This window comes from Hirsutella rhossiliensis (assembly GCF_020360975.1).
Source record: "Hirsutella rhossiliensis strain HR02 chromosome Unknown scaffold00010, whole genome shotgun sequence".
Taxonomy (NCBI): domain Eukaryota; kingdom Fungi; phylum Ascomycota; class Sordariomycetes; order Hypocreales; family Ophiocordycipitaceae; genus Hirsutella; species Hirsutella rhossiliensis.
The window spans coordinates 2,233,152-2,247,241 of NW_025408676.1; the positions used below are offsets into that span (position 1 = coordinate 2,233,152).

The following is a 14,090-nucleotide window of genomic DNA, read 5'->3' on the forward strand; positions in this document are numbered from 1 at the left end:
GGTCTCGTTCCCGTCGAAAGAAAGTTCAGTGATCTCGTTTGTCTGATGTATGACTTCTGAGAGGCCTTGTCTGGCTCCCAGGTAGCGGGAAGTTCGAATCCTCGAGGCCAGGGGGTTGTCGCGGCATTGAGTCTCCGATATCCGTACTTCGAAATGATTTTCTCCGTAAAGTTCTTCTGAGAGAGGTAGATACGCCTGTTTGGCCTATCTCGGATGACAGTGAAGCCAAGGAAGTCTTTCACCTCACCCAGGTCCTTAACTTCGAAAAAGGACTGGAGTTGTTCCTTGACGTGGAAGATTATCTCTTTCGTTGGTGCGGCGACTAGCATATCGTCCACATAGAGGATCAGAATGCAGCCACGCTTTTCATCTTTGAATAGACAGAGATCCGCGTCAAGAGGTTCAAATCCGAGGTTTTGAAGGATAGGTGTAATCGTCTTGAACCACCAGAGAGGGCTCTTTCGTAAACCGTAAAGGGCTTTCCGAAGGAGACAGACCCTGTTTGTGCCGTCTTCGTAGCCTTCTGGCTGCATGACATAGATGTTGGTCCCTTCCGGTATGTCTGCATTGAGGAATGCTGTAGCAATGTCAAACTGAAAACATTCGAGGTCAAGAATCGCGGTCCACAAAAGAAATATTTTGACAGATGTTGTGTTAGCCACGGCAGCGTACACGTCTTGGACTGCCCAGCTGTCTTCTTCTTCAAAATTCCCGCAGACGACCCAGCGGGCTCTGCCAAAACATTCACCGGTAGGTGACATTTTCTCGTCAAGGACCCATTTTCCTGGAAGTAGCTTCCCGTCGGGTGGCAAGTTCGTTAACTGCCAAACTTGTCGATCCTGGAGATATTTATACTCTGCGTGCTTTCTGAACGATGTTTACTGTTGTTATTTCCCATCTCACTGTTCTCATGGCCTCCAGCCATTAGACAGCGCTGTTTTCAATCATATAATGACAGCCTACCGGAAGGAGCTTGACAGACTGGCTTCTTTGACGGATTCCACGCCCGTTGACAAGGTCAACTTTATACGTGCGTATGCCAGGGGACGTCAAACGGGAATGAAAGCAAGAAACAGCTTGTCCGGCTGGAGAACCACCGGAAATTGGCCAATCTCGCGTTCCAAGGCATTGGGGCACCCTGAGATCCAGAAGACAAAGTTACGGCATCCCCGGAATATAGGCCGTTTTTGGACTCTGATAACACCCCGAAATCCAGCCGCCATATTCGTGACCTTGGCAAAAGCAGAACACCTACGACTCGGAGGCTATATGCCAAGATAGCTAAAGGCTGGGAAACTCAAGAACAGGCACTAGCAGAACATGGTGGTAAAATTGCTAGGCTGGAGGAGGAAGTGGACAGGCTGAAGAGAGGAAGAAAGAGGAGGGCCATCCCTAACCCAAATAGACGCTTCATGTGTCTCGCCGAAGCTTTGGCGGCCGGTGAGATTGTCCCAGAAATTGGGAGTCCAAAGAAAGCCGTTGTGGTGGATTGCGACTCGGAGGAGGAGGAGGTGGAGTCGGAGACGGAGACAGCTCCGGGATTGAGGTCAAGGTATTTGGGCCTCCCAGCGCACCACACGACTGGGTCCCGTCATAAAAATACCAAGAACCAATTAGTGTGTTCAATTCTCGTTCAAATGATGTAGCCTTTACATTTTTATCTCCATAGTTCGCTGAAATATAAGCAGTTCAAGAATCAGATTTTCTCGCGAAGATGAGAGCAAAAGTGGGCATAGAAGTGGATAAAGGGACTTTTCGAAGGTCGAGTATCATATGATCAGATGGTATGCGAGAATGCATGTGTTGATTGCTCTGCCCCCGGTTGCCCTTTTCCCGTCCAAACAGCCCCTTTGTATCCTCCAAGCTTCTCCCAAGTTGATATCCCGTTTTCAGGTATAGTATACATTCTTATCAGAAAGAGGGCACTTCTTGCCACCTACTGAAGGCCACGTAAGTCATCTACGTCAGCAACATCAGCTCCATCTCCCCGATCAAATAGCTCTTCTAGCTATTAGATAGATAGTTCAGTCTCTCGAGATCCCTGAGCCAGTAATAGTTATGCCGGACTCCTCAAAAGGTCCCCGTTCGAATAGGAGATCCTCCGGACCCTCAGTGGTCTAGGAAGAAGAAAGAACAGTCTGCAGACTTCCTTCTTACCTGGTTTCTAGCTGCAATCCCTAGAGACCTAGAGACCTCAACTCGTTCGGACCTTCTTCTCGACAGATTTTTGGTGAGGTTTGTCTCATTTGGCGGAGCAAAAGGGGGGGGTGAGCAAAAGGGGGGGTAAGGATGGTAGGCGTGGAGAAGCGATGGCAAATGCTTACGAACGTATGACGCTCAAAACGTGGCATGTACCGACCTTACGCTGTCGCGTCGTATGCACCTATGGTTCCATGGTCTAAGAATCGCGACCGAACCGTCGTGAGGGCTGGGAGTTTCGGGTAACACAGAAACGTGCGTAGAACACGGCCTATTAATGCGTCGGCTAATTGATGGCGACGGAGAAGTGATATCGCGCGGGGGGGCAAACTGTGTGATAAGGCACGGCCAAAAACTGCACTGGGGACGGGGACGTGGATAACTGGCCAGGTTCGTCTGTGGACGTTGTCGCAGGTACCCATTGCGTTGCGCCGTCGTCCGGTTGCTGACGAGCAGATAGATGACTGATGTGGCGGCCTGGATGTGGATGCAAGTTCGGAATGGGCTTCGCGAAAGAACAGCCTTCACGGCCGCGGTCCCGAGGGCTACACTGGCACAGGACGGAGAGAAGCGCAATTGTGCAATAAAGTCTTTCCCGGTCAAGCTCCGTCGTACTGTGTTGACGTGGCGAGTTGCATTTCTCGGCGCTCCACTCCATCGCTGCGGCTTGCGCATTCAGGATTGGGAATCAAGTGTGTGGGCATCTGGCCGTAATCGAATGTTAGTTTGTTGATATTATTACGTCTGCCGCCTACGCCGCTGTCATCTGATTCTTGACGAGCTGGTCACGGCTTGGCAAGGATACGCGCTTTTTATTTTTATTTTTTATTCTTTACTCGCATGTAGCCTCTATAAGCAATCCTAGCTAGCTACATAGCTTTAAGAAGCCTATAACTAATTAGGGAAGGGATTTTGTAAGGAAATACAAAGGTAACATAGGAAAGGTCAATCTGGTCGGTCCCTCGCTGGTTCTTTTACCCCTAACGGCTTTTTAGGGCCTATAGGTTACTCCTTCGCCAACCATGTAGCTGTACCTATCTTAGTCTTCGCTAGGAAGGCTAGAAGGGCTTTCCTTCCAAGCGGCTAGCTATAAAGAAAAGGTAGGCTAGGGGTTTTCTGCGGTCTTAGAAGAAGGGCCTTATAAAAGTCCCTTCTTTCTTCCTTATAGTTAGGGCACCTTAGTATAAGATGCTCTGCTGTATGCCTCTCTTGCCCGCAGCGGCAGGTATCGAGGCTAACCTTATTAGCCTTTGGATACGCGCTTTACGTCAGCTTCGCGAACCAAAACAACCCGGCGTACTGAGTTTGTGGCCTGTTTCCACTCGCTTGATTGAAGCCGTTGCCAGGAAACAAGAACCCGGAAAGACAAGAAAAGAGCAGCATTCCAACATGTCCGGGAACTGTTCTACATACTGGGACGAAGTGTACGGGCAAAGGCAAGTCTGATGTAGACATCCGGCTAGCGGAAGGTTGTTGGCGACGCCCTCACCGGCATCCCAATTATCCACTTCCTGACAAATTGTCACACCACTAAGGTGGTCCCGGGCAGGGACTGGTAATGGCCCTGCCTAGCGCCGGTATTGGGGCCAAATCTAGGTAATACGTCTCAGGTCAATGCTGGCCACATGAATGCGCTAATGCCATGGCCAACGTCCTTTATGGCACCTGGACCACTTCCTATCGAAACAGCGATCTCGAAGGCCAGATGAGGACAGTTCCCACTGTGACTTATTCATCACCCTGGAAGGCTACCCAACCACCCCCCCCCCTTAAAGTTCAAGGCCACAGGATGCCGCCCTGGGGCGACCGTGAGGACTCTGGCCCTACTGTAGGATGGCAGGTTCCTACTCAGGTAGGTCCAGAAGTGGTATACTCTTACCCGGTATATCCTTGATTGATACAGATCACCTTTAACGGCATGTCGTCTCATAGGTACTATTGGCACGCAGTAATCTAGATGAGCCGGAGACGGCCCTGATACTGACTCCGATTCGTGCTGTCTGGTGAAGTAAGCCGCTCTTTCACTGATGTCAACTGGAGTGCACTGCCTGTTAAATACTCTCCTGCACGGCATCTGAACCATTATAACGCCGATTCCTGCTTAAACATGGCGCGTGGGAAAGACTCGGAAAAGGCCTGTCATGTTGGCCTCTTTCGGTGTCTCCCTATGTTACAACCTCCATCCTTTGTTAGTACACTAAAGGCAATCAGTCATTACGCACGTACTGTCTGACCGGATTCCCGCGCAAAGAATGGATCAGACCTGGGGTTACATGCAATTCTGTCTGTCAACTTAAGGCTTGTGTGGCGTACGTCGCCTACTGTACATTCAATGCCATGTCTCTGTGGAGGAAGCTATCCCTCAGCACCGACTATTGAGGTAACTTGTGCTTCGAGAGAAAGAGACAGCGTGGGCTGTATTAGAGTTTCTGATCGATCATGCCGTTTACGGTGCAGTACAATACAGTACTGTCTGTACGATGATGTATCTGACCCTAACCAAGCGGTACAGGCAAGAAGGAAATAGTTGACCTTCTTGCCCAAGTCCGTATTGTGAGGGCACACTTCTACGCGCATGAACTGAACAGCTGGAAGCGAATCCACCTATTTCAAACGACAAATATAACGCGATGCGTGCATCTACGGCCTTGAGCATTGGCACTGTTATCCAGTGCTAACAAAAGTCATGGTCGAAATTGTTGCCTCCACTCCTCAGAAAAGGGACCGAAGGAGTGAGAACGTGTCGAGAAGCTTGCGCAATGTGATGAAGAGACTGGACACGTTGCGATCGAAGTACGATGTCGATATCTACTTCTGTGCTAGACATGGTAGATATTTCGAATATTCATCATCTCCTTCTTTCCGACCGTCAGTGCTTGAAATAGTACGTCAATCTGCCATGCTGGAGATTGAGATAGAAGCTAATTGATGACCAGGAAAGGAGTTATAGGGCCGTGCAGAAGGGCCCTGAAGACTTTAGAACGAATGATGTCCTCTCGGGCTCTTCGGTTCATCCGCAACGCTCGCCAATGAGCACCTCAGAAGTATTGGAAGTCGATGAACAAGAAGCGTCGGAAAGTCATGTACTACGGGCGGAGGTTGACACGTCTGTAGCCAACTTTACAACATAAATGACGTTCCGGCGGGGCCATGTATGGCCGCTCAAGATTTCCATTTGACGCAGACCAATGACATGAACAACACCACTTCGGACCGGCGTCGTCCGGTGAGATGATAACCGTCATCACATGAAAGAACATAGAGGACCGGCATGTACCCTTGACATTTAAGTCTGGCGGCTGCCGCGAAGTATCGGACCTGCTGATACAGTATCTTATGTGTTAGAATGCATCTGTCTCGAATGCTTCTGCCAAGTTGCAGAGAAATAGGCTTGGTTGTCCAGTTCGTGTGCCGCTCCGAGCATGGTGTAGCCAACCGAAGGCCTGTTACCCCGGGGCTCGCGAGGGAACCCGGAGGAAAGGATAGCTGTCCTCTAGGGTGGACTGGAATTGGCTTTGTTTCGTGTTGCAAACCAGACGTCGTTTTAAAGTGCGCCTCAATTGAAGGCCGGGCTTTGTTAAGAGACTTGGCTTCCGCCTTCGTGCGGATGTACCCGTGGGTCAAAAAGAAAAAGGAGCGAATCAAAACTATGGATGCCACGTCTTGTGTAAGAGTCATGCCATTGTTTTCACGCGCCTGAAGTGCTTGACCCTGGTAGGTGGCTGGTGATTCCAACTACTGGCTGAATTGACTATTCCAGAGAAAAAGCACGGGGCCGGGAGTCATCTCGCGGTTATAAAAGCAGGTTAGCATAGCCCCTTAAGGAGGCCGTCAGAGATCAATGAATTGAACGATTTGGCCCCGTTCTTCACTCTCTGTTTCGTTGTGTGCGCTTTGCAGGTGTAACCTTTGTTCATGCCGGTGTACGATCTAAAAAGATCTTCAACGTCATCTAGGTACGACTTGCTCTCTGGGTCCCCTCCCGGCCCATCTCGCGGCCACAGTCAATAAGCCGGCATAAGGTCGAATAGAGGTCTCGGAGGGCATGAGATCCCTAATTTCAAAGGGAGTGAATCATGTTGCACAGTCAATACAGTACTGTACTGGCATCCAGAAAGGTATTTTTTGCCAAGGTTTGCCGAAAGATGCACCGAAAGTAGAGAATTGGCTGTCGTCAAGTTTAGGCATCGGGGCCGGGCGCAGGGAAGAATTAGTCGTTGAGCTGGAGCGAACTCCCTGCAAACAGCCATTTGAAAAATTGATTCGCCGAAGACACCTGTCAATTGCTGTGGTCGGAGTCAGCCCTTTGACGGCTGCTTCTGCTGCGCCAGTTTTGAGACCTTGCTGGTTCGCTGGTGAGTTTGGGAGCCCGGAAAGTTTTGGAGCCTAGCGAGCAAAAGTTGACTCTCGCACATGCCGTTCGTGATTTCTATAAACATCCGCCATACCCATTGGAGCCAGTGCAGCACGTGAGGCCCAGACTGCAGGGAACGTGCAATGCTGGCTCAACATATACCTTGCGTCTTCTTCAGCTCCCTTTCTTCACGCACTGCCACCGCTGCTCCGCAATAACCGGGAGCATAAACTGCTTTGCGAAAAGGTACGTTTCTTCCTTGTCGATTGCAACATGACTTTAAAGCAATTGGCGTTATTATTTCTCTTATCTGACGGAATATGACCTGCTAGTTTTTCGTGATCATAGTTGGCTGAATCATGAAACTGCCCTTTCGAAAACGTGACAAGAAGATTGTTGTTGCGTCGCCTTGTCCTGACGGGGTCCGCCTCCCTAAGCCGGAGCCGCCACTGATTCCGCCACGTGGAGCATTAGCCGGACCGCTCACGCAGATCCTCCCGGCCATCCTGCAATATATATTCTCCTTTGTGTGCCCGCACTCGCGTGATGAGAGCTACGACACGTGCGAGGGGAGTATCGGCGACGGTGGATGCATGCTGTGCGACCTGAGAAATTTGTCTCACTGCGCTCAAGTCAGTCGAACGTGGCGAGCCAATGCGACCATGGTCCTGTACGTTTTTGCAAAGCCGCAAACCCCTCTTTGTCTGTTGAGACACCAGTCTTATGCACAGTCTCTGGTTTCCAGTTATCACAGCGTTCGAATAGACATGGTGCACTATTGCAGGCTCGAGGCCCATCTAGCTGAAAAGCGTAAGAAGACTTCACACCTCGACCGCAACGGCATCCCGACAAATCCGGCACTAGCGAGATTGAGGCTCTTCCGACGGACAGTACGTGAAGATCCAATTCGTATCGGCAAGGTCGTCCAATTTCTCAAGACGCCGTTTATGATACGCGAATCGTGGCAAGTCGAGTTGGCCCAAACCATTGCCGTGCTGCCTAATCTGCAATATGTTGACCTACCTGAGAGAATGTTTACTGATGAGCCCAATAACGCCATGCTCAGGCGCGAGGTGCAGGTGCGGTGCTGTAAGCTCCGCAAAATCGCATATTCTCGGGGATCTGAGTGTTGGCTTGTCGGTTTGGCCTCTCAGCAGGTGTGGCTATGGCTCGAGGTTCTGGAGCTCAACAGCCTTGACGTCGACCCCTTGGCGATGCGGGCTGTCCTCGCATCTCTAACCCGCCTCCGGGCTCTCAAGGTCACAAAGACACACAGCTTTTCCGATGAGCTGATGGCCTTTGACGACGGTCTCCCTCCGCTGGTCGCATTGGAAGAGCTGATACTGAAGGATACGCCTAGGATGACTACTGTCGGTTTGATCAAGTACTTATCTTCATATGAGACCCAAAACGCGCTTAAGGTCCTAACTCGAGGACACGGGCGTCCAGTCGTCGCAGCTGCAAGAGGTCTTGGTAGTGACACCAAGCTTGAGGACCTTGGCTTTCCAGGCAAAGGTTTCGGAGCCTTTCCCGAGCGCGAAGTGGCCTCAACTGCTAGCATCGGCGAAGCTGAAGACGTTGCGTTTCGAGATTTCCGAAACGCCAGACGCGGGTCCATACACAGCGCCTGGCTATTATTCATACCTCGCGTCTTCCATCCTTTCTGGAGGTCTGCCCAGCATACACAGACTATACGTTAACGACGTCAGCTTCCCTAACAAGCTTTCACGATTGTCGTGGCCGATCTCAAAGCTAGGAAGAACCCGAATCAGTCGAGGCTGTAGCTCCTCTATCGCCAGCCCACCTTCGATGCGCATGTCGCTAACTTCAATTCCTGCTGTCGCCATACCACCCAATCAGCCGAGTTTCAGCCTGAACAAAAAAAATCGCCTCAACTGTAATTGTCCCCCCTTTGTCCAGCAGGAAGCAGATGCGCCTCCAACACAGATCCTTGAAGTATTTAGCAAGAGCAACGACATTAATACCTGGGACTTTACCTGCATTGACTCCCACAGAATGCCAGGCGCTGGGGTAGCTTCGAGCAGTTGTCCGGTGAGCAGGTACGGTCTCGCGGCGGACGTGGCCGGACATGACTGGGACCGAGGCGAGGCGCGCTGGAGCCTACTGAGCAGAGATAGCATAAATGAGTTCTTTGTAGTGTCGGGGGGTGAAAATTAAGCAGAACAACAATTCGTACCGCCCTTCAGTATAACTTTAACGAACAGAGTCGCCAACAACAGCAGCTGGTGCGAGGAACAGCATCAACCGTGTCCTTCGACGAGGCGATTCAGTTCTTGTGGATGTTTGCCTTGCGAAACTTTCTCAAATTACCCAAACCCTCAGCAAGAAGATATAGTAGACTTATTGCAAGACCGCTAGCAGAGGAAGCACACGAAGGAACAATACATGATTTTGCGAAATTGGCCAAGATCTAGGGTTTCAGTCGCCAGAGATCAAGAGTCTAGCGCAGGCGTCAGGCAGCTCCGAAAATAGCTGGGGAGTCGAGCTCGATTGTAACTTGACAGAAAAAGTTTGCCTGTTTGAGCATCACAACGTCGTCCCAGCGAGTGTGGTGGTGAAAAGCGAGGGCAAACCGCATTTACAACGACGTTGCGGTCACCCGAGATACGAAACGTACTACCAAGTCCGGAAGTTTCTCGAACCACTTTCCTACAGACGCCGCCTTACGGACGCCGTGTGGCTGACCCCCTAAATCTGGCATGGATACATTCCACTGCCATGCACCATGCCCCTTCCAGTGCATGGCTGGTTTTGGAACTTTCGTTCCAACCATTACTTCCCAGCCATTCTTCTGGCTAGAAAAGGCAGCTATCTGTAGCTATCCTAGAATTTCGAATCTTCTCCATTTCAACAATACTAGGAGTAGCGATATGACCACCATCCTGTCTCCTGGCGGCGGCCAGACACAAACATCGCGTGCTCTGTTCGACCCTGGGCTTCACTACGGCGATGGAGACAATAATTCCTTATACAATCTGTTTGCGATATGGCCAGAAAACTATTTCAGCAGTCTGCCTAAGCCGCATGGCAATCGCGGAGTCGATGAACCGTATTGGGTTTTGCGGCAATCACGAATATTCTTGGACGACTGTTTCCGCGGCGGCGGCGCCAGGCGGTTATTTACCCCGGTGATTCCAGGCCCCGACAAGCCGGAGAGAGCGTGCTTGCGCGAGCAGACGAAATCGAAAGACACCGACAAGTACATCGGTAGCACCGTTCGCTTCCAGTTCGCCTTGTATTTCGCTCAAGAGCAAGCCAAGTTTGACACAGAACTGGCTCTTGAATTGGCCAAGAATTGCCGTAGACTTGGTCCTCGGCGAGTTGCTTCAGACATCCTCAGCCCATCGACGTCGCCCTTATCACCGTCGCCGCTGGAGCAACCAAGCGGAGAGCAAGAGGGATATGAAGAATGGAATGGCATTTCCGATGCAGAGTCTAGCAGTCAAAGTACCTCTGCACCTATCCCTAATCCGCCAATTCCTGGCCCTGCCGCTTTATCGATTGATGCCCTTCAATTCCAAGTCAACGAGTTCGCAAAGAAAACGGATTTGGGGTTGTCAGGCATAACGGCTCCGGCAGTCAAGCGCGGAAAACCCGATACGTGTTTCAGTGTGACCGGTACGGCGAGCCTCGCCCGTCTAGGAGCGCAAGTCTTCGCCAAAAACGGTCCCGCAAGTGTGGTTGTAAGTGGAAAATTATTGCGGGGGCCCTGGAACAGGACGACTATATGTGGACTCTACGGGCGTTTTCCAATCCGCAGCACCGCCAACACAACCACGACTGCAGTATGAGTCTCTCGGCCCATCCAGTTCATCGGAGGCTTACTGAATCTGTCAAGGCCACAATCGAAGTGATAAGCCGACGAGTCGGGATAAGGGCGCGCGATATACGCGGCATCGTCAGAGAAAAGCACCCCGGCATGCTCTACACGAGAAAGGACATATACAATGCCCGAGCACTTTTGCGCCGCGAGAAGCTTGGCGGATTGGGCTCAACGGCCGCTTGATCAAGCTCTTTGACGAGAGGGACATTCCATATATCGTCAAGTGGTCAGCGACAGAACCTGGTCGCCTTGTTGGCCTAATATGGACCTTTCCATTCTGTCTCCGAATGTGGAAACGCTTTCCGGAAATAATGAGCTTTGACAACACGTATAATACGAATCGATTCAAGCTACCGCTCTTCCAGGTTACAGGCCAGACTTGCCTAAAGTCTGTCTACAATGCCGCGTTCGGTCTGATCGATAACGAGAAACGTGAAGGGTTCCAATTCCTCGCAGAAGGGATCAAGAAATTGAGTGAGAAACATGAGATTCCGCTACCTGAAGTCGTTATCACCGACTACGATCAGCAGATGAAGGCAGCATTGATAACCAGTTCCCCGACAGCCAACAACAAATATGTATCCACCATATCAACTCCAACGTTCTTCTCAATGCCAAACGGAAGTGGAAGAACGCAAAGGAAGAGAGCGATAGCGACGGTGGTAGCTCTGGCAGTGGACAGACGCAGATAGCGTTGACTTCGGGGGATATAGACGCTGTCCTCGCGGTAGGGAGACATGGTGACCCGCCTTTAAAGAACGGCCGCCCCGCGCCTGTGCCTCACAGCTACCGGGGCGTCCTTGAGCTATGGAAGTATGTGGTCTTCGCACAGACCAAGCAAAATTACGAGAAGGCATGGGTGCGCCTGTGCGAAGAGTTCAATGACCAGCAGGCTATTCTAACGTATCTTTACAAGACCTATTTGCCCATAAGCGCGCAGTAGGCTCATTGCTTCATCAAGAAATACCGCAATTTCGGGGTTCGGTGACCTCCGGTACCGAGGCCAGCAACAACAATATCAAAGTTATCTACTCAACGGAATGAGCAATTTTCATGGGCTTGTTGAGGCGATTGAGGGTATGCTAATCGATCAGGAGCGAGACTTCACTGATAACTGCTCGCAAGACGAAGTACTGACCTCACGAACATACTCTGGCCCGGGGTCAGAGTACCTGGGAGTGCTTCGCATAGTGATGTCCCAGCCAGGACTCAATCTGCTCGCTAAGGAACACCGCCATGCTCTAAGATCGACACCAAGCGGTTCCTGTCCTTGGCCGGAGCCGATCGGAGGTTGCAACGAAGACTGTACTATCTCTCCGCAGCTGGGGATTCCTTGCCGTCATACAATCTATAACAAATTGGAAGCAGGGGCGATCTTGACGAAATGGGACGTCCACCCTCGGTGGCACCTAAGGCAGCCCACCTCGCGCAACCCCTACCGCCGAATTCTCGATCCCAAGATCACAACGAGCCTTCGAGGACGTCCAAAGAATGCTACACAACCTGTCCCTGAGAGCAAGGCGGTTAGTCTACCAAACCATGAATGCAGGGGAGATCGGGTAGCGGCTGGCAAGACTAGCACAAGCAGAAAGTTCAAAAACAAGACAGCCGCCCTTGGACCGAGTAAGCAGACAGGTGTATTAAAACTTATATCTATACCATCTTGTTCAATAGTATCAAGACGAAAAAATCTAGGATTTTATTCAGCAGGATAGTTATAATTTTGTTGAGTTGTAAAATAATTAGTAATTATTATAATTACGAGAAATATTATGATCCAAATATTCGTCATTATAACTAGAATCATATTGAGTAGGATATTGTTCCATTTGCTCAGGCTAATTTTTATTATTTGAGTAGGCGGAGCCTACGTAAGTTTGTGAAGCTTGATTATTACTATAATATTGTGAATTTTGATTTATATAAGGAGAGTGTGAAGACTCACCTTGTTCTTCATATGGATTTTTGAGCAATTATAGAATAATAATCATAATTTGATAAACTACAAGAATAAAGATCATAACTATTATGATTTTTATATTCTTCTACAGAACGACTTAGGTGTGCGGCAAGCTGGCCGCAGAAGGCAGCCTAGCATACGGAGAAGGCGGTCAGCATGGGAGACCATCTCTGATCATGAGGAGCTAGAATCTCCACCGAAACGCAGACGCCGAAGCTCCCGTAAGCGGCCTGCCACTTCACTGCCCTCAGCCGTGTCAAGTTTCGGCAGCAAGGGAAATTGCGAGGATTGTATCAATGTGCGAGGGTAATTACATAGGGCCACGGGAGCGAAAGCGCTCCAGGAGGCACCAGTAGTGTAGATATCATCAGCATGGATAATGGCACCGGACGAAACGGGTATTTAGCGCTTCATTCTGACTCTCTCAGCTGTCAGTCAATCCTAGTTCTGTAGCTGCCTGAGTAACTGAGAACCTATTTGACCGGTTAGAGCTACGTCAGTCCCATGCAACAAACACCAGAGAACCTGTATCCGTCCGTTTTAGACATGATGTGGCTGACGAATGGATCAGCCACACGGCGTCCGTAAGGCGGCGTCCGTAGCAAAGTGGTTCGGCGCGCATAGTCATTGCCTTCTCAAAAAAGACTTTCTGCATTACGACTAGAGCAGACTGACGGCCCTGATATAGCGTCATTTTCATACTAAGATCACAATACCTCGCCTTCTTCAATACGTCTAGTCAGCACTGCCAGCGCCACCAATTCAAGGCGCCTGGGATCGAGCAACAAAACTTGACCACCGAAAAAGTAACATTTCCGCCAGCCGTCGGGCGGAGCGTTTTGTTGTTGAGAGAGGATTCGGATTCGGATTATTCAGATGTCACTGTTTTGTCAGTTAGCACGGAGAAGGCAGACGAGGCAGAAAGACGGTCGACGGCGAGGGAAGACTCAGCCGAGGCGTGGGAGGAAACACAGCCCCAGATGCAGCAACATGCTGTCCAGGTGGCGTGCAAGACTTTTAAGGAGAGCAGATTCCTTCACAGTCACACGAGTCGACGCAGGGGACCCTCGTGCGGTAGCAGCTACAGCAAGGGCCTTGGTAAGGGCGAGGGATGAAGCTCTTCTCGGTTACGTTGCAACCCATTACGGACGAGAAGTATTTTGAGGCGGCAATAGAGTCTGGATTGAATACCATCATCGTCCTTCCCGCAAACGATTTCGAAATATTGGTCGCTCTTCGGCGGGCAGGTGGTCAGTTACGTCTGGAGGAGTATTGGCTGGCCGATGCGTTTCCGCTGTGCGCGAATCCATGACGACATAATAGTGTTGCCATGCTATACCTAAGCTAGTCGCGGGATGAGGTGCATGTTCTTAATGCGACCGTGCGGCAGACGGTTAGGTGCCGAGACATTCACCTTGTGTTTTATTTCGTCGTTGACACGCGCATGAAGCCAATGACTGCCCATTGATGGAGAGATCAGAAACTGTATAACACAATACTATGATGATGTTGGTATACAAGTCACGGCAGTGTCTTTGCAAGCGCTACATTCGCCGTGCTGCATGGTGGCCCTTTTTTCCAACGAGTCGTTATTGACCGTAGGCCCTATAACGTCATGATCTGGGGTCACGACTGCGAGGGCTTCGAGGCAATGTAAACAGAACGCCGCCACTCCAAGTGCGGTGTCGTGGAAGTAGCGCACTTGTTTCCGTGCTCGGTACACCTATCCGCCA

At 50.5% G+C, this 14,090-nt stretch overlaps 1 protein-coding gene across 1 annotated transcript; it reads left to right on the plus strand.

Moving 5' to 3' along the window:
- Window positions 1–7,215: 7,215 nt before the first annotated feature.
- HRG_08618 (uncharacterized protein) lies at window positions 7,216–8,337 on the plus strand (the record flags this gene model as incomplete). Its single annotated transcript, XM_044867089.1, has 3 exons — window positions 7,216–7,223; window positions 7,299–8,165; window positions 8,310–8,337. The coding sequence occupies 3 exons, from the start codon at window positions 7,216–7,218 to the stop codon at window positions 8,335–8,337; spliced, it is 903 nt and encodes a 300-aa protein (XP_044717976.1).
- Between the last annotated feature and the right edge of the window lie 5,753 nt (window positions 8,338–14,090).